A 21,116-nucleotide genomic window follows, 5' to 3' on the forward strand; every position below is an offset into this window, starting at 1 on the left:
TCTTCTCCAACACTTTGTTTTTGCATTATTTAAACCACATTTAAAATGTTTCATTATTTATTTGAGGCTAAATTGATTTTATTGATGTATTATATTAAGTTAAAGTAAGTGTTAATTCAGTATTGTTGTAATTGTCATTACTACAAATAAATAAAAGAAATCGGCCGATTTAATCGGCATCGGCTTTTTTGGCCCCCCAAGTATCGGTATCGGTGTTGAAAAATCATAATCGGTCGACCTCTAGTTTAAACTCACCCGAGCCCCTCAACACCGAACCTTCACAGTTGGCACCTCACGTGTCACCCTCACTGCCACGTCACACGGAAGAGTCACCCTCACTACAGAAGAGTCTTCGCTGTCTACCAATCTGACAATCTGGATGGCTTGATTATAACATGGGCAGCACCAGCAGGAATCTGTGCCACGTTGTCATGCCAACACTTTCACTTCATTGACTGTCCATTCATTTGAGAAAACTGTAGCAGTTTGTTGTATTTTGCATTGGTTTGAATTGATTCCAAAGTATTTCAAATCCTTTCCGGGAGCTTAAGGCAGCGGTTTTTCTCAGTATATTCTGCCTGGCTCATGTCATGAGTTAACATGTTGTCTTAAACGCGTGAGTTATAAAAACAAAGAGAGTCGCACACTCCATATATATATATATAACCTCACAGTAATTTATTGGGTAAAAAAAAAAACGTTTCGGCTTAACTGTGCCTTCTTCAGGGCTTTTTCCACCCTCAAGAAGGCACAGTGATGCTGAAACGTTGGTGTTTTTTACCCAATAAATGACTGGGAGGTTATACATATGGAGTGTTTCTATAGCTTACAGTTTATTCACCGTTAGTCAGCACCTCTACATCATTTTCTCTGGGTCTGCACCAGCTCATGCTTTTTATTAAACACGTGAGTTGACATTGATCAAGACGGTGAACCCACTTCCATCTCCTGAACTATTAAGCTCCAAGAGAGGTTTTACAGTACAAGTGAAAACACATCCTTGGAATCTCTTCTTTGGAATTTATCCCTCCTTTGTCAAACCAAGGGAACGTTTGACTAGAGGTGTCCTAAAAGAGATGTTCTGTTTCCGGGGTGTGGTGTGTGTGTGTGTGTGTGTGTGTGTGTGTGTGTGTGTGTGTGTGTGTGAGGCGTGAGACAGTGGAAGGGGTGATGAACAGTGGTGTGTTGTCTGTCTCTTACTACCGTTCAGTAACAGAGATATGCTTGTCAACACACAGAGTGGTCAGCTGGCCAAGCGGAAAGACATTGTGCCACATCTCCTCCAGTCTCTCAGGGATAGGCCACATACACAGATTTACACTAATGACCAAAAGTGTGTGGACACCTGCTCGTCAAACATCTCATTACAAAATCATGGGCATTAATATGGAGTTGGTCTCCCCCTTTGCTGCTATAACAGCCTCCACTCCTCTGGGAAGGCTTTTCACTAGATATTGGAACACTGATGCGGGGACTTGCCTTAGTGAGGTCGAGCAGTGATGTTGGGCGATTAGGCCTGGCTGACAGTAGGCGTTCCAATTCATTCCAAAGGTATTCGATGGGGTTAAGGTCAGGGCTCTGTGCAGGCCAGTCAAGTTCTTCCACACCGATCTCAACAAACCATTTCTGTATGGACCTCATTTTGTGCACGAGGGCATTGTCATGCTGAAACAGGAAAGGGCCTTCCCCAAACTTTTGCCACAAAGTTGGAACCACAGAATCATCTAGAATGTCATTGTAGGCTTTCTCTTCACTAGAGCTAAGGGGCCTAGCCCGAGCCATAAAAACAGCCCCAGACCATTATTCCTCCTCTACCAAACTTTACAGTTGGCACTATGCATTGGGTCAGGTAGCGATCTCCTGGCATCTGCCAAACCCAGATTAGTCCATCGGACTACCAGTTGGTGAAGCGTGATTCATCACTTCAGAGAACGCGTTTCCACTGCTCCAGAGTCCAAAGGCGGCGAGCTTTACACCACTCCAGCCAATGCTTGCATTGCGCATTGGGAACTTAGGCATGCGGGTGCTCGGACATGGAAATCCATTTCATGAAGCTCCAGACGAACCGTTCTTGTGCTGACGTTGCTTCCAGAGGCAGGTTGGAACTCTGCAGTGAGTGTTGCAATCGCGGACAGATGATTATTACACACTTCAGCACTCGGCGGACCCGTTCTGTGAACTTGTGTGGCCTACCACTTCACAATAACAGCACTTACAGTTGACCAGGGCAGCTCTAGCAGAACTGACTTATTGGAAAGGTGGCATCCTATGATGGTGCCAAGGTTGAAAGTCACTGAGCTCTTCAGTAAGGCCATTCTACTGCCAATGTTTGTCTGCGAAAATTGCATGGCTATGTGCCAAATTTTATACACCAGTCAGCAATGGGTGTGGCTGAAATAGCCGAATCCACTCATTTGAAGGGGTGTCCACATACTGCTGTGTGTATATAGTGTAGCTTACAGTGCAGCAGACTAGCCACCATGTTGGCACCTGGCGCTCCATGACAAAAAGGATGTGAAAAAGACTGAACAGTAGCCACATATTGCAGCTCATCATGTAGAAATATTCTGGCTATTACAGATTTAATCCTATCCAGAGATTTATGGGCTGGGCAGAGGGTTCCCACACACACACTGAGCATGCATGGCAACAGGGCAACAGTGGCCGTTTGACCCAGTTGTTATTGTCATGTGTGTTGTTATCCCCATGGCAGATGGGGACCTGGTAAACCCAGACTGTAATACCATAATAGAACCGGGTTGCCCCCACATACACAATGATACACACACACACACACAATAGTACACACACACAGCTGTGGAATGGCTGTTCATCCCTTACTTGTCCTCTTACTCACACACACAGCTGCCCTTCTTCTTGCCACACCAACAGCTCCATCACCCGCTCATACCCACACATGGCGCTCCACACAGCGATGGCGCTCCACACAGCATGGCGCTCCACACAGCATGGCGCTCCACACAGCATGGCGCTCCACACAGCATGGCGCTCCACACAGCATAGGGCTCCACACAGCATGGTGCTCCACGCCACACACACACACACACACACACACACACACACACACACACACACATACTTCCACATCCCCAATACAATCTGTTGCCTTTCAGTCCACATACCAAGGCTGCCCTGCCCACCCTGCCCATACACCACATACCAGAACACCACATGAGGTTACTGCATGGACCAGCAAACTGAGGGGTTAGCTGTAGGGGTTAAATAAAGGGGAGGGGAAGGGAGGGGTTAGGGTCTAGGGGTTAATTTCAGACTGGGTGATTATACTGTATTTTTCAAGGGGCAACATGAAGGACTGAACCACCTGTGATCATGACTTGGTCCTTCAGACCAGACGTGTAAAGGCAAGGAGGTCTTTCCAGGCTGCTAACATGTGTTTTACCGCCTGCTGCTTGTGGGAACATGATGACCGAACAAAGAGAGATTCATGGGACAGGAGAGGGAGTAGCAAGCTGTCTACTGCACAGAGGCATGGTAACTACCATGTTGGTGCATGTGTGGAACTGGTGGTGAACTTTTGTGTCAGTGGGGTCACACGATCATGTGGAAGGAATGTCATGACTGGAGTGAAAATGCATCGTAAACTATTCAACAAAAACTGTTGGTCGGTTCTTTTTTTGTAGCTTTGATGGCATTCGATTAAACGCATAGAAGGAACGTGGAGAGAGAGGCCTGTGTAGAATCTCCTTTACTGGAGAGAGCTGTGTAGTTGTCTTCTCAGTCCCCACAGCTCAACCAGAGCCAGGTCTCCACATTAACAATCTAGGCATTAGTAATAGAGCCTGGCCTCCTTTCAATTTGTATTTTATTTTTATTTCACCTTTATTTAACCAGGTAGGCTAGTTGAGAACAAGTTCTCATTTGCAACTGCGACCTGGCCAAGATAAAGCATAGCAATTCGACACAACACAGAGTTACACATGGAATAAACAAAACATACAGTCAATAATACAGTAGAACAAAAGAAAACAAAAACTCTATATACAGTGAAGTATCTCCCTCCTCCTTTCCCCCCTTTTCTCTCCCTCCTCCTTTCCCCCCTTTTCTCTCCCTCCTCCTTTCCCCCCTTTTCTCTCCCTCCTCCTTTCCCCCCTTTTCTCTCCCTCTTCCTTTTTCCCCCTTTTCTCTCCCTCCTCCTTTCCCCCCTTTTCTCTCCCTCCTCCTCTTCCACATTTCTCCCCCTTTTCTCTGTGAGCTGTCATCCATCCAGATCCGAGCTGTAATCTGTGAGGTTATACAATAGTTACCAGACAGGAAGGAATATGAGGAGATATAAAACCTTACATGATAGAAATGTGTTGCATAGAGTAGAAATGATTCTGTCTGTTTTCAGGTCAGCTCTATCCTCAACATTGTAAACCTTGACCTTCAGTGATTAAGCCCCTGACCTGATTGTGAATGAGTGGAGAGGTGGCATTCTTGGCCCCCATCAACCTCAAAACGTGGGGCCTGTGTTGGCCTGGCTGGGAGGAAGTTGGGGGTGTTGTGTGGTTTTGTGCTGCTTAAGAGTTCCCTGGCTGGCACAGGCCTGTTTTGGTGGCTTTTCTCCGGATCACGTCTCTACACATCATATTCAATGCACTCAGTGAGGAGGGTAGGGCCCTTAGTTCTCAATGGAACTGAATGGGTTAGAGATGCTCTTGAAAGAACCGTTCCTTACCTCTAATACCAGGAAGAAAGAGGGGAAAACTCAGAGCGAGAAGTACTGTAAGGTCTATTTTTAGAAGACATGTTTGTATAAACTTAAGTTAGATTTATTCGAGAATTAGATGTATATACTCACACACACCCTTCGCTCTGTGGCAACTTCTCTCTAGGGTGTGTGTGTGTGTGGTGTGTGTGTGTGTGTGTGTGTGTGTGTGTGTGTGTGTGTGTGTGTGTGTGTGTGTGTGTGTGTGTGTGAGAGAGAGTTTCTGGGTGTGTGTGTGAGAGAGTTTCTGGGTTTGGGCCAGAGTGTTATCCTAACCGTGCTATTAAACAAACTAACTCTGGGTTTATAGGGTAAGAGTCTGAGGGAAGACTGTAGTGGCAGCTTGCTGTTACCTACCGCCCAGGGCTGTAAGACTGAGCTGTTACCTACCGCCCAGGGCTGTAAGACTGAGCTGTTACCTACCGCCCAGGGCTGTAAGACTGAGCTGTTACCCAGGGGCGGAAATCCCGGGGGGGACGGGGGACACACTACCCCCCATCCTGGGAAAAATATGATTTGTCCCCCCCCAATATATCACTGAAACTTATCTATGTAATTTAAATAATATTAATAATACGCAATGAAAGCAATTGTGCTGATTATAGACACTTAATAGCGCGTTTTTAAGTTTCAAAAGATTGCAACCCCCCCACCCTTTGCCTCACAGTGGTTTAATCCACTGCCAGTTCCTTAGCTTGCTAGGTAACAGAGAGGTCGTATCTACTGTCTGAAAGGCACTCAATGCACGTAACTGACGTGAGGTTAATCCAGTCAATCGCGCACACACACTAGCTGAATATGCAGAGCTAGCACGCAAATATTAACTATTAAGCTAGCTAGTACCTATTCCATTTATGTGGCGTCGTCAAAGATGGAATCAGCATGCAGATGATGTAAATTAGTGCTTCAAAGTCCGTGTGATAAGGTTAGCTAAACTGAAAAACTGAAATCCAAACTGAACAGAACTACACTCTTCTACCATTGTCTTACATATATTTAATGGTCTCGTTGCAAAAGCTAAATTGTCGCAAGTGAACTTTTATTTATTTATTTTATTTCACCTTTATTTAACCCGGGTAGCAAAGATTATAGCAAACACCACTGAAACTGAATTGGTGCTCGCTAGCTTTGCAAATTCAGCTATTGTTGGAAGCCAGCCAATATGAAACAAACTATTAAAATTACAAAAGGTTGCAGCATATGTTGTGTAAATGGTGAACTCATACAGCTGTCAACTCTTGTCATTTTAATCCGTTTCACATTTGCTAGCTACCTTTTAGATCGAAGCCCAAATAGAATGATTGAAGATGATAGAAGCCCATCTCCTACTGTAAATAACCTACACACTGTGTGTGGAGCCAGCCAGCCAGCCAGGTAGAAAAATGGCAGAAAAATAAAAGACGGACATCAGAGTATTTTTCAATACACCAAAACGCATAGTAAGAACCCTAGTAGCCTAATATCTCAAAGACTAGTTGATAAAATGTTCATAAGAAAGAAATGAAATTCTAATGGAAATGTTTCACAGTGATGTCACTAGGCAGAGCAGGCAACAGATGGCACACAGACAGCAGAGTTGGGGACAGATATGCAGGGACAGACTGGCAGAGACAGGGAGTCTCAGGTAAGTTTGTTGAGTCTTTGTTTGGCAACATTATGAAAGGTTCTCAATTTTTTTGACTTGTAAAATAGGAACATAATTGGAAAATGCCATGGATACCCCCACTCTCAACTTAAACTGGTGACTGAACTAAGATTTGTTAAAGCCAATGGTATTGCTGTTGTGATTAGTTGTGTAGTTTTGGCTACCGGTAGTTAGGAGTACGGCAAACACCTTATTTCTTTGGTTCCTCAATATACATTTACCATATTACAATGTAGGCTATGTGTTACAGCACTACTTTTGGTGTCCCCCTCAGGAATTGCTCTTGAGAAAATGTCATGTAATTGTCCCCTCCAAAGTTGATATCAGATTTTCGCCCCTGCTGTTACCTACCGCCCAGGGCTGTAAGACTGAGCTGTTACCTACCGCCCAGGGCTGCCTGTCCACCTGTCCTGATGCATTACACCAACATCAGACTGAATACTGAAAGTGACTGCCAACATGTCTATGGTTCTAGAATAGACTGCATTAGTGTTTCTCAACCTTGATCCCTATGGACCCACTCACTGTGTGGATGCTAGTCTTACCGGCTCCAGCTGGTTGGAGCTAGCTAAGCCTGACAGGTTGAGGTCACCTTCCCTGAGACCTGAAGTCAGTCCCTCCTGAAACGTGACCACAGGGTTTTCTGGTTTATACTGATGATGGTTGATTTGGGAGAGCATGGTATCAAAACCAAACAGGTTCATAAGCATTAGTTAGAAACAATTGAGTATCACTCCAAATTGTTTTTATTAAAATGAGTTAAGAATAAAGAGTAAAGTATTTTTTTTAAGCTCACCTTGGCAGTGGCGATTTTAACATGTAAATCTTGGTAGGGCAAACTCAAAAAATATATATATGCATGCCAGCAAAGCCACACTACACAACACTAAACAATACATGAATTGCACTATAACTGTGACAAACGGTGCCCACAAACTGTTAGGGTCTACATACGGTAGAGCTGTCCCAACCGCAGAGAATTATTTTCAGCACCAAGTAGTGAATCCTTACCACTGCTACACCTGGCTATCAGCGGAGCCTTGTCTAGCAGCGAAACAGTTCATTCAGCCTCATTTACTGCCTTTTAAAAACACATAGCTGATATGGCTGACTTGCTTAAACAAATGTGGTTTCTATTGACAATTGAGATGTACAAATGGGACGACGAGCGGATAAGAGGCAATTTCTATTAAGACATTAATGACCGAGCTAGGACAGACATAGTCAATATAACTATTTGTTCAGCGCTTTTGAAAGGTACAGCGACAGAATTCAGAACATGAGCCGTTCTTACAGTATTCTCCCTGTACACCAAGTCAGAACCGTAGGATAAATAAAGGAGGCATAGAAGCAGACAATGAAATCTCTTACAATATTCGATGATTACATTCATCTAAAACAGGCTATAGGCTAAATGTCAGAACAGTAGGCGGAATTATTAGAGTGAGGCACATGGGCTACTAACAGCTTGCGACACAACATACACTTAGTATTACTTTCTTAGCTACAGTGTACATATCTCCCTGGCATATTACATCATTGATGCAGCACCTTGTGCTGTGCTCACTTGAACAGGAAGGTGGCGCGGCCGTCCTTCGTGGGTGAATTTTGTTAATAAACTTTGTCATCAAAGTCTGGCATTCTCTGGATTTATGGTGCTTTCAAGACAACTGAGAACTCGAGGTTGAACAAGGTTGAATCATGACATCAGTGATCTTCAGGTCGGAGCTCAAGAAAGAGGCCCGAGATCCCGACTTGGAATTCCGAGTTGTATGACCGTATTTTCACAGTCGGATCTTGTTCAGAGTTCCCAGTTGTCTTGAACTCACTGAAGTCTCCCATTTCCCAGTTCCGAGTTTCCAGTTGTTTTGAACGCGGCACAAGTCATTTTGGATTGACAGCATGTCCAATGTATTCTACCATGGTGTTGAATGTTTATCCTTTTAAGCTTGGAAAAGAGACCCTTAAACCCAGACTTGGACCACACGCCCACTCGTCTGAATAGCAGGCTAGTGATTGCTTTGCAACACTTGCAGTTAGCCACTGATTCCTTCCAGACCACTCATTGCTGAATTTGCAATTTTCAACTTGTTGTGTAATGTTTATGACCGATGAGCACCGATACGTTTTATCTTTAATTTCTCTTCATATGACAAGGATTGAAAAGGATTTGCCAGTAGATTGTCGACTTGATTCTGGTCATCTATGAATGTTTGAACATCTTGGCCATGTTCTGTTATAATCTCCACCCGGCACAGCCAGAAGAGGACTGGCCACCCCTCAGAGCCTGGTTCCTCTCTAGGTATCTTCCTAGGTTCCGGCCTTTCTAGGGAGTTTTTCTAGCCACCGTGCTTCTACATCTGCATTGCTTGCTGTTTGGGGGTTTAGGCTGGGTTTCTGTATAGCACTTTGTGACATCGGCTGATGTAAAAAGGGCTTTATAAATAAACTTGATTGATTCATGATGATGACTGCTAGCTAAGATTTTGAAAGTATGATGTTGATATGATCAGTCCAATCAAAACTACGGTAGATATAAGGGAATTAGACGTCATTTTATCTGTGGCTATTGACCTTGAGCCTTCTTGGATGGGCACTTCTAATGTAACTCTATGGCAGCACCCCAGGGGCTTGAATTTTCGAGCTCTAGCTGTAGATTTTGTGGTGACGTAGTGTTCCCATGAGTGACAGAACACTGAGCCAATCACGGCGCAACTAGAGAACATTACCAACAACCTACGCTGGCTGCCCCACCACCACAGAAAGCACTGAGCTAGGCTGAAACACATGCATTTTGGTGCTGCCTTACTCAAGAAAGCAAAAAAAGGGCCTCCCGGGTGGTGCAGTGGTCTAAGGCACTGCATCTCAGTGCTAGCTGTGCCACCAGAGATTCTGGGTTCGAGCCCAGGCTCTGTTGCAGCCGGCCGCGACCGCGAGGCCCATGGGGCGGCGCACAATTGGCCCAGCGTCGTCCGGGTTAGGGAGGGTTTGGCCGGCAGGGATATCCTTGTCTCATCGCGCTCTAGCGACTCCTGTGGCGGGCCGGGTGCAGTGTACGCTGACCAGGTCGCCAGGTGTACGGTGTTTCCTCTGACACATTGGTGCGGCTGGCTTCCGGGTTGGATGTGAAATGTGTCAAGAAGCAGTGCGGCTAGGTTGGGTTGTGTTTCAGAGGACGCACGGCTCTCGACCTTCGCCTCTCACGAGTCCGTACGGGAGTTTCAGCGATGAGACAAGACTGTAACTACCAATTGGATACCATGAAATTGGAGAGAAAAAAGGGGTAAAATAAATAAAACATTCAAGAGAAAAAAAAGAGACCATGTTTGTATGCGGCTTTATTAACTCAATTATTTATTTTTAACATTGTTTGCAAACTGATATGCGAAAGGTATAAATACCAAAATAACATGCAAAACATAATTTTTTTTAGCTAAACAGGTGGGGCTCAAAACTGCAACCACCCCTTGAGTGACGGGTCGCCACTGCACCTTGGCTATATCTAGACAGATGAAAAGCCTGGCTTAATGACCCACTGACAGAGTAAACACACAGCGCTTCGCTGCCAAGAGAGTTAGTTACTACGCAGCGGAGTGTTTCAACACCTGATGGGTGTTTTATAAGCTCTTTATCCTGGAGATACTGTTGTTGAAACAATGGTCTCTCTCTACCGTTTGTGTGAGAGTTGGTGTGGATGCAACCATCAATGTCTCAATATACCTTGGTGATCCTTTGATGCTCTTTGTGCCTATGTGGGTGGATGTGTGGTTTTGTGGTTCACTCTGCCCTGCTGTGAGAAACATTGGTGGCTTTTACCGGGACAATCAGTGGGATTCGTTTCCCAGGCAGGGCCTAGACACACTAAAAGATGGAGGGAGGAGGAGGGTAGTGGGAAAGTGTGCATGTTTAATCCCTTAGCTGACATAAAATACCAGTGATGTCAGAAGATGTTGGCCAATGTCTTCAGTGACTGTTACATCTCATACTAAAACTGGAGAAACACATTGAATAATATGTTTGTTTAGTACTCTGATCCCATCCCTCAGCACCATACACTACCCCCTGTAACCACCCTCTCACCAGTACACTCCCCTACTGCCAGCCATCCCTCAGCACCACACACTACCCCCTGTAACCACCCTCTCACCAGTACACTCCCCTACTGCCAGCCATCCCTCAGCACCACACACTACCCCCTGTAACCACCCTCTCACCAGTACACTCCCCTACTGCCAGCCATCCCACAGCACCACACACTACCCCCTGTAACCACCCTCACCTCTCACCAGTACACTCCCCTACTGCCAGCCATCCCTCAGCACCATACACTACCCCCTGTAACCACCCTCTCACCAGTACACTCCCCTACTGCCAGCCATCCCACAGCACCACACACTACCCCCTGTAACCACCCTCTCACCAGTACACTCCCCTACTGCCAGCCATCCCTCAGCACCACACACTACCCCCTGTAACCACCCTCTCACCAGTACACTCCCCTACTGCCAGCCATCCCACAGCACCACACACTACCCCCTGTAACCACCCTCACCTCTCACCAGTACACTCCCCTACTGCCAGCCATCCCTCAGCACCATACACTACCCCCTGTAACCACCCTCTCACCAGTACACTCCCCTACTGCCAGCCATCCCTCAGCACCATACACTACCCCCTGTAACCACCCTCTCACCAGTACACTCCCCTACTGCCAGCCAACACACAGCACCACACACTACCCCCTGTAACCACCCTCTCACCAGTACACTCCCCTACTGCCAGCCATCCCTCAGCACCATACACTACCCCCTGTAACCACCCTCTCACCAGTACACTCCCCTACTGCCAGCCATCCCTCAGCACCATACACTACCCCCTGTAACCACCCTCTCACCAGTACACTCCCCTACTGCCAGCCAACACACAGCACCATACACTACCCCCTGTAACCACCCTCTCACCAGTACACTCCCCTACTGCCAGCCAACACACAGCACCACACACTACCCCCTGTAACCACCCTCTCACCAGTACACTCCCCTACTGCCAGCCATCCCTCAGCACCACACACTACCCCCTGTAACCACCCTCACCTCTCACCAGTACACTCCCCTACTGCCAGCCAACACACAGCACCATACACTACCCCCTGTAACCACCCTCTCACCAGTACACTCCCCTACTGCCAGCCATCCCACAGCACCATACACTACCCCCTGTAACCACCCTCTCACCAGTACACTCCCCTACTGCCAGCCAACACACAGCACCATACACTACCCCCTGTAACCACCCTCACCTCTCACCAGTACACTCCCCTACTGCCAGCCAACACACAGCACCATACACTACCCCCTGTAACCACCCTCACCTCTCACCAGTACACTCCCCTACTGCCAGCCATCCCACAGCACCACACACTACCCCCTGTAACCACCCTCACCTCTCACCAGTACACTCCCCTACTGCCAGCCAACACACAGCACCATACACTACCCCCTGTAACCACCCTCACCTCTCACCAGTACACTCCCCTACTGCCAGCCAACACACAGCACCATACACTACCCCCTGTAACCACCCTCACCTCTCACCAGTACACTCCCCTACTGCCAGCCAACACACAGCACCACACACTACCCCCTGTAACCACCCTCACCTCTCACCAGTACACTCCCCTACTGCCAGCCATCCCACAGCACCATACACTACCCCCTGTAACCACCCTCACCTCTCACCAGTACACTCCCCTACTGCCAGCCATCCCTCAGCACCATACACTACCCCCTGTAACCACCCTCTCACCAGTACACTCCCCTACTGCCAGCCAACACACAGCACCATACACTACCCCCTGTAACCACCCTCACCTCTCACCAGTACACTCCCCTACTGCCAGCCATCCCTCAGCACCACACACTACCCCCTGTAACCACCCTCTCACCAGTACACTCCCCTACTGCCAGCCAACACACAGCACCATACACTACCCCCTGTAACCACCCTCACCTCTCACCAGTACACTCCCCTACTGCCAGCCAACACACAGCACCACACACTACCCCCTGTAACCACCCTCTCACCAGTACACTCCCCTACTGCCAGCCATCCCTCAGCACCATACACTACCCCCTGTAACCACCCTCTCACCAGTACACTCCCCTACTGCCAGCCAACACACAGCACCACACACTACCCCCTGTAACCACCCTCTCACCAGTACACTCCCCTACTGCCAGCCAACACACAGCACCATACACTACCCCCTGTAACCACCCCCTCTCACCAGTACACTCCCCTACTGCCAGCCATCCCTCAGCACCATACACTACCCCCTGTAACCACCCTCTCACCAGTACACTCCCCTACTGCCAGCCAACACACAGCACCACACACTACCCCCTGTAACCACCCTCTCACCAGTACACTCCCCTACTGCCAGCCAACACACAGCACCATACACTACCCCCTGTAACCACCCTCTCACCAGTACACTCCCCTACTGCCAGCCATCCCTCAGCACCACACACTACCCCCTGTAACCACCCTCACCTCTCACCAGTACACTCCCCTACTGCCAGCCATCCCACAGCACCACACACTACCCCCTGTAACCACCCTCTCACCAGTACACTCCCCTACTGCCAGCCATCCCACAGCACCACACACTACCCCCTGTAACCACCCTCTCACCAGTACACTCCCCTACTGCCAGCCATCCCTCAGCACCACACACTACCCCCTGTAACCACCCTCTCACCAGTACACTCCCCTACTGCCAGCCAACACACAGCACCACACACTACCCCCTGTAACCACCCTCTCACCAGTACACTCCCCTACTGCCAGCCATCCCTCAGCACCACACACTACCCCCTGTAACCACCCTCTCACCAGTACACTCCCCTACTGCCAGCCAACACACAGCACCATACACTACCCCCTGTAACCACCCTCACCTCTCACCAGTACACTCCCCTACTGCCAGCCAACACACAGCACCATACACTACCCCCTGTAACCACCCTCTCACCAGTACACTCCCCTACTGCCAGCCATCCCTCAGCACCATACACTACCCCCTGTAACCACCCTCACCTCTCACCAGTACACTCCCCTACTGCCAGCCATCCCACAGCACCACACACTACCCCCTGTAACCACCCTCTCACCAGTACACTCCCCTACTGCCAACCAACACACAGCACCATACACTACCCCCTGTAACCACCCTCTCACCAGTACACTCCCCTACTGCCAGCCAACACACAGCACCATACACTACCCCCTGTAACCACCCTCACCTCTCACCAGTACACTCCCCTACTGCCAGCCAACACACAGCACCATACACTACCCCCTGTAACCACCCTCACCTCTCACCAGTACACTCCCCTACTGCCAACCATCCCTCAGCACCATACACTACCCCCTGTAACCACCCTCTCACCAGTACACTCCCCTACTGCCAGCCATCCCTCAGCACCATACACTACCCCCTGTAACCACCCTCTCACCAGTACACTCCCCTACTGCCAACCAACACACAGCACCATACACTACCCCCTGTAACCACCCTCACCTCTCACCAGTACACTCCCCTACTGCCAGCCAACACACAGCACCATACACTACCCCCTGTAACCACCCTCACCTCTCACCAGTACACTCCCCTACTGCCAGCCATCCCTCAGCACCATACACTACCCCCTGTAACCACCCTCACCTCTCACCAGTACACTCCCCTACTGCCAGCCATCCCTCAGCACCACACACTACCCCCTGTAACCACCCTCTCACCAGTACACTCCCCTACTGCCAGCCAACACACAGCACCATACACTACCCCCTGTAACCACCCTCACCTCTCACCAGTACACTCCCCTACTGCCAGCCAACACACAGCACCATACACTACCCCCTGTAACCACCCTCACCTCTCACCAGTACACCCCCCTACTGCCAACCATCCCACAGCACCACACACTACCCCCTGTAACCACCCTCACCTCTCACCAGTACACTCCCCTACTGCCAGCCATCCCTCAGCACCACACACTACCCCCTGTAACCACCCTCACCTCTCACCAGTACACTCCCCTACTGCCAGCCATCCCTCAGCACCATACACTACCCCCTGTAACCACCCTCTCACCAGTACACTCCCCTACTGCCAGCCAACACACAGCACCATACACTACCCCCTGTAACCACCCTCACCTCTCACCAGTACACTCCCCTACTGCCAGCCAACACACAGCACCATACACTACCCCCTGTAACCACCCTCTCACCAGTACACTCCCCTACTGCCAGCCATCCCTCAGCACCATACACTACCCCCTGTAACCACCCTCACCTCTCACCAGTACACTCCCCTACTGCCAGCCATCCCTCAGCACCACACACTACCCCCTGTAACCACCCTCTCACCAGTACACTCCCCTACTGCCAGCCAACACACAGCACCATACACTACCCCCTGTAACCACCCTCACCTCTCACCAGTACACTCCCCTACTGCCAGCCAACACACAGCACCACACACTACCCCCTGTAACCACCCTCACCTCTCACCAGTACACTCCCCTACTGCCAGCCAACACACAGCACCACACACTACCCCCTGTAACCACCCTCACCTCTCACCAGTACACTCCCCTACTGCCAGCCAACACACAGCACCATACACTACCCCCTGTAACCACCCTCTCACCAGTACACTCCCCTACTGCCAGCCAACACACAGCACCATACACTACCCCCTGTAACCACCCTCACCTCTCACCAGTACACTCCCCTACTGCCAGCCAACACACAGCATGACACACACACACAGCATGATATATACACACACACACACACACACACACACACACACACACACACACACACACACACACACACACACACAGCATTGCCAAACCCCAGGACCACTACCATACCCCCCCAACAACCCCCCTCTTATCACTAGCCTTTCACCCTCACTCACTCACTCACTCACTCACACAGATAGGCACATACAGTATTTGCAATAATAGATGACAGTAACATACCGTTTTTACAATAATAGGTGACAGTAACATACAGTTTTTACAATAATAGATGAGTTACAGTAACATACAGTTTTTACAACAATAGATGACAGTTACAGTAACATACAGTATTTACAATAATAGATGAGTTACAGTAACATACAGTTTTTACAATAATAGATGACAGTAACATACAGTATTTACAATAATAGATGAGTTACAGTAACATACAGTTTGTACAATAATAGATGACAGTAACATACAGTTTTTACAATAATAGATGACAGTAACATACAGTATTTACAATAATAGATGAGTTACAGTAACATACAGTATTTACAACAATAGATGACAGTTACAGTAACATACAGTATTTACAATAATAGATGAGTTACAGTAACATACAGTATTTACAATAATAGATGACAGTTACAGTAACATACAATAATAGAGCACAGTATTAGTCACACAGAGTACCTGGAATGACATGACAGAGAGAGGAGCAGAGACCCACTGACCCACTTCTCAAGGAGAAGTTCCCCCAAATCCCCCCTTTTCTCCAACTTTCAGTCCCAGGCTCAGTGAGGAAGAGAGAGCAGGAGGTGAGGCTGAGGAGAGGAGTAGAGAGGGGAGAGGCTGAGGAGAGGAGTAGAGAGGGGAGAGGCTGAGAGGAGGAGTAGAGAGGGGAGAGGCTGAGGGGAGGAGGGGAGAGGCTGAGGGGAGGAGTAGAGGGGGAGAGGCTGCGGGAAGAGGCTGAGAGGAGGGGGAGAGGCTGAGAGGAGGGGGAGAGGCTGAGAGAGGGGAGGAGGAGAGTGGCTGAGGGGAGGAGGAGAGTGGCTGAGGGGAGGAGGAGAGTGGCTGAGGGGAGGAGGAGAGTGGCTGAGGGGAGGAGGAGAGAGGGTAGAGACTGAGGGGAGAGCCTGAGGGGAGGAGGAGAGAGCCTGAGGGGAGGAGGAGCCACTCTCCTCCTCCCCTCAGCCTCTCTCCTCCTCCCCTATCTCCTCAGCCTCTCCCCTCTCTCCTCCTCCCCTCTCTCCTCAGCCTCTACCCTCTCTCCTCCTCCCCTCTCTCCTCAGCCTCTCCCCTCTCTACTCCTCTCCTCAGCCTCCCCCCTCTCTACTCCTCTCCTCAGCCTCTCCCCTCTCTACTCCTCTCCTCAGCCTCACCTCCTGCTCTCTCTTCCTCACTGAGCCTGGGACTGAAAGTTGGAGAAAAGGGGGGATTTGGGGGAACTTCTCCTTGAGAAGTGGGTCAGTGGGTCTCTGCTCCTCTCTCTGTCATGTCATTCCAGGTACTCTGTGTGACTAATACTGTGCTCTATTATTGTATGTTACTGTAACTGTCATCTATTATTGTAAATACTGTATGTTACTGTAACTGTCATCTATTGTTGTAAATACTGTATGTTACTGTAACACATCTATTGTTGTAAATACTGTATGTTACTGTAACTGTCATCTATTGTTGTAAATACTGTAACTGTCATCTATTGTTGTAAATACTGTAACTGTCATCTATTGTTGTAAATACTGTAACTGTCATCTATTATTGTAAATACTGTTTGTTACTGTAACTGTCATCTATTGTTGTAAATACTGTTTGTTACTGTAACTGTAGTTGATGTGTTTTATTTGTCTCTCTCTTCCAGATGACATCATGCAGCAGGAGAGTGATCGTCTGTTTGCTGCAGACATCGATCCTGACCTCAGGAAACGGTTTGCTTTCCTCTCAGGTCAGTCTTTTTATTTCCCCTCCATCATAGTTACCTCTCATAGTGGTTCAGTCCCAAACATCCGAGTGAGCCAATCCCAAGACGCGATGCCAAGGCACATACAGGAAAAAGCTTAAGCAGCGTGGCAGAAGAACCATTCCCAAAGCTGACACACACTGACGGAGCAACAATCATATCACACTGTATGAGTGAAGTAGCTGAGTGGAGTAGCTGAGTGGAGTAGCTGGCCTAAACATCAAAACATAATCCGTCAGCATTTTCCTATTTATAAAAGTACAGGAATAGCACTCTGGCTGCCACAGGAGTGTTTTTCAAACTGATTTCTGTCGTGTGACTTAACTAAACTAAGACTTTTGCAACGACCCGACCTTTGGGGGGAAAACTGTTCTACACCAGACCCATATTTCCAAAGAGTTGGGCCAACATAGTTTGTTCCGTTACTACGGCGATACCAACCCAGATAGGGCCCCACGTCGGGTTACCACGGATAATAACGGCACGGAGACGGCCGGTGAATAATTAATCGACACGGCGATCCGCTTGGCAACCTGGCCCGGCAACGGTTGGAAGAGCCAAGTGTGTATGGCACTATGTGCTGCTGTGATTGGCTGCTGAGTGTGTGACTGAATTTAACACTCCACCCGTTGAGAGCGAGAGAGAGTGTGTGTGTGTGTGTGTGTGTGTGTAAATGAATTTCCCAAGCTTCAGTTCCTAACTGTGTGTTTTATATGGATGCTGTTCTTTGGCTGTGTACAGTTTGTGTACAGAGTCCATTTGTCTTCACATCTCTCTGTCAGTGTGTTTAAGAACTCTGTGGTTGCCAGGGGTGATGTGTGTGTGTGTGTGTGTTCATGACAGCTGACCACCCTCTGATGAGGAGTCATATGAGCACACAGCTAAGTCCGATGAAGATGACCCTTGGTCTATTTCTAGTTCAGACTTCTACTCTACAGCCTAGGTACGCCACTAGAATGACTCCGAGCCCAGCGGGTTAGAGTGTGACGCAGCAATACTGTTTTAGCTGTGTCATTAAAGACTCCTGCTGTGTTACTGTTCCTTCCCTGTTCTCTCTGTATGTCCTCTCCCCTGGAGGTTGTATGTTTCTCCAGGCCTTGTTTTGTGTTGTAATCATTAACCTCTGGTCCTCCTCTAGTCGCCCGCTCAGGCAGGTGTCTGCCTGACACACATACACACATGGTACCAGATGGATCAGGGCACAGTGCTACGGTTCTGCTCTAGTGGCACGGCTGGTGCAGAGATTCACACAGACCGTCTGTCTCTTTGTCTCTACTCACACCTGTTCATCTCTCATTCCCTGTACCCTCCTCTAGCACTAAATCAAATTTGATTTGTCACAGGCGCCGAATACAACGGGTGTAGACTTTACCGTGAAACGCTTACTCGCGAGTCCTTTCCCAACAACGCAGAGTTAAAAAGGAAGAATACAAATAGAAAAGCCTATTATTGCAGCCTGCAGAGCCGCAGTAACACCAGGCTTTGTGAGAGAAGATGGATCCTATATCTCAGACTTTAATCTTCCCCTCCCCCACTCAGACCGTCACATGATTCCTCTGGGTCAGTGGTTCTCTAAACCTCTCCTCGGGGACCCACAGACGTTTCACAAAGGGCTTGATGATCAGTTGACAAGTTGAATCCGGTGTGCTAGCTGTGGAAGAGCTGGGGGTCCCCGGGGAAAGGCTTGAACCACTGCTCTGTGTGTTCATTCCACTGGGGTGGATTAGCTATATCTATCAGAAGAATAATGGGCATTATGAATATGATGCACATGAACATTTTAAAACGCATTCAATAAAAGGATTCCAAAGCTTGTCACTATGTCTATTCTGTGGGGGTCTGAAAGGGGGATATGGGGGTTTGTATGTGCTGTCTAATTGAGGGTAAAATGATGGCCTTGTTGAACAAATTTAATCAATCAATCAATCAAACGTCCCCATTTCTTTCCCAGGGGGCCGAGCTGAGAACGGCAGTCCCATCATCGTGTTCCCAGAATTCCCTGCGTTTGGCGAGCTCCAGGAGAAAGAGTTCCACAACGTACTGACCTACCTGACCAGTGTGCCCAGGTGACACACACACACACACACACACACACACACACACACACACACACACACACACACACACACACACACACACACAATGCATTGCACACTCTGATGCTTGAACTTGTCATTACTTTGTATAGTTGAGGAAGTGGTGTGGTAACATAACCTACCAGCAGATGTCAGTGTACAACTATTCTCAGTTCCTTTGTTTGAACACAACAATGAATCTCCCTACAACAAAGTCAACTTGTCTTATGCAGGACTGTATCTTAACCATTATAGTTGGCATCTATATTACACCTCAATGTTGCTGCAACTGGTACATGAGGTGTATGTCCTGGTACATGAGGTGTATGTCCTGGTACATGAGGTGCATGTCCTGGTACATGAGGTGCATGTCCTGGTACATGTGATGTATGTCCTGGTACATGTGATGTATGTCCTGGTACATGTGATGTATGTCCTGGTACATGAGGTGCATGTCCTGGTACATGAGGTGCATGTCCTGGTACATGAGGTGTATGTCCTGGTACATGTGATGTATGTCCTGGTACATGAGGTGCATGTCCTGGTACATGTGATGTATGTCCTGGTACATGTGATGTATGTCCTGGATGTTATGCTATTCCTGTTTCTATACAGGAACTACATTCTTGGCCAGATATCCCACGATATTCTCTATCGCAATAGGAATTCCTGATATTAACAAATGTTGAATAACAAAAAAAAAGTGATAAAATGGACCATATCCTCCCCTCCCCATCTGCTAATGGTGAAACTTGTACATTTCCTCAGTGAAAACAATGTACTGAGCAAATGTCAAATGGGCTTTTTACCAAATTATCGTACGACAGACCACGTATTCACCCTGCACACCCTAATTGACAAACAAACAAACCAAAACAAAGGCAACGTCTTCTCATGCTTTGTTGATTTCAAAAAAGCCTTTGACTCAATTTGGCATGAGGGTCTGCTATACAAATTGATAGAAAGTGGTGTTGGGGGAAAAACATACAACATTATAAAATCCATGTACACAAACAAGTGTGCGGTTAACATAGGCAAAAAACACACAAATTTCTTCCCACAGGGCCGTGGGGTGAGACAGGGATGCAGCTTAAGCCCCACCCTCTTCAACATATATATCAACGAATTGGCAAGGGCACTAGAAAAGTCTGCAGCACCCGGCCTCACCCTACTAGAATATGAAATCAAATGTCTACTGTTTGCTGTTTGCTGATGATCTGGTGCTTCTGTCACCAACCAAGAAGGGCCTACAGCAGCACCTAGATCTTCTGCACAGATTCTGCCAGACCTGGATCCTGACAATAAATCTCAGTAAGACCAAAATAATGGTGTTCCAAAAAAGGTCCAGGACCACAAGTACCACAAGGACCACAAGTACAAATTCCATCTAGACACCTTTGCCCTAGAGCACACAAAAAACTATACATACCTTGGCCTAAACATCAGCGCCACAGTTAACTTCCACAAAGCTGAGAGACAAGGCAAGAACGATCTGAGAGACAAGGCAAGAAGGGCATTCTATGCCATCAAAAGGAACATAAAATTCGACATACCAATTAGGATCTGGCAAAAAATACTTGAATCAGTTATAGAACCCATTGCCCTTTATGGTTGTGAGGTCTGGGGTCTGCTCACCAACCAAGAATTCACAAGACGGGACAAAATGGGACAAACACCAAACACTCTGCATGAGGAATTGTGCAAAAATATCCTCAGTGTACCAAATAATCAGAACACCAAATAATGCATGCAGAGCAGAATTAGGCCGATACCCACTAATTATCAGAATCCAGAAAAGAGACGTTAAATTCAACAACCACCTAAAAGGAAGCGATTCCCAAACCTTCCATAACAAAGCCATCACCTACAGAGAGATGAACCTGGA

At 47.9% G+C, this 21,116-nt stretch overlaps 1 protein-coding gene across 10 annotated transcripts in view; it reads left to right on the plus strand.

Moving 5' to 3' along the window:
- LOC106575542 (guanine nucleotide exchange factor DBS) overlaps positions 1 to 21,116 on the plus strand; it is a 75,672-nt gene that overhangs the window by 25,541 nt on the left and 29,015 nt on the right. For all 10 annotated transcript variants that reach the window (XM_082962945.1, XM_082962942.1, XM_045697809.2 and 7 more), the window contains exons 2-3: positions 17,058 to 17,141; positions 19,108 to 19,222. In XM_082962945.1, the coding sequence (XP_082819071.1) occupies positions 17,066 to 17,141; positions 19,108 to 19,222 (191 nt within the window). In that variant the 5' untranslated portion in view covers positions 17,058 to 17,065. The remainder of the gene's footprint in view (positions 1 to 17,057; positions 17,142 to 19,107; positions 19,223 to 21,116) is intronic.

This window comes from Salmo salar, chromosome 16, assembly GCF_965601325.2.
Source record: "Salmo salar chromosome 16, fSalSal1, whole genome shotgun sequence".
Lineage (NCBI taxonomy): Eukaryota > Metazoa > Chordata > Actinopteri > Salmoniformes > Salmonidae > Salmo > Salmo salar.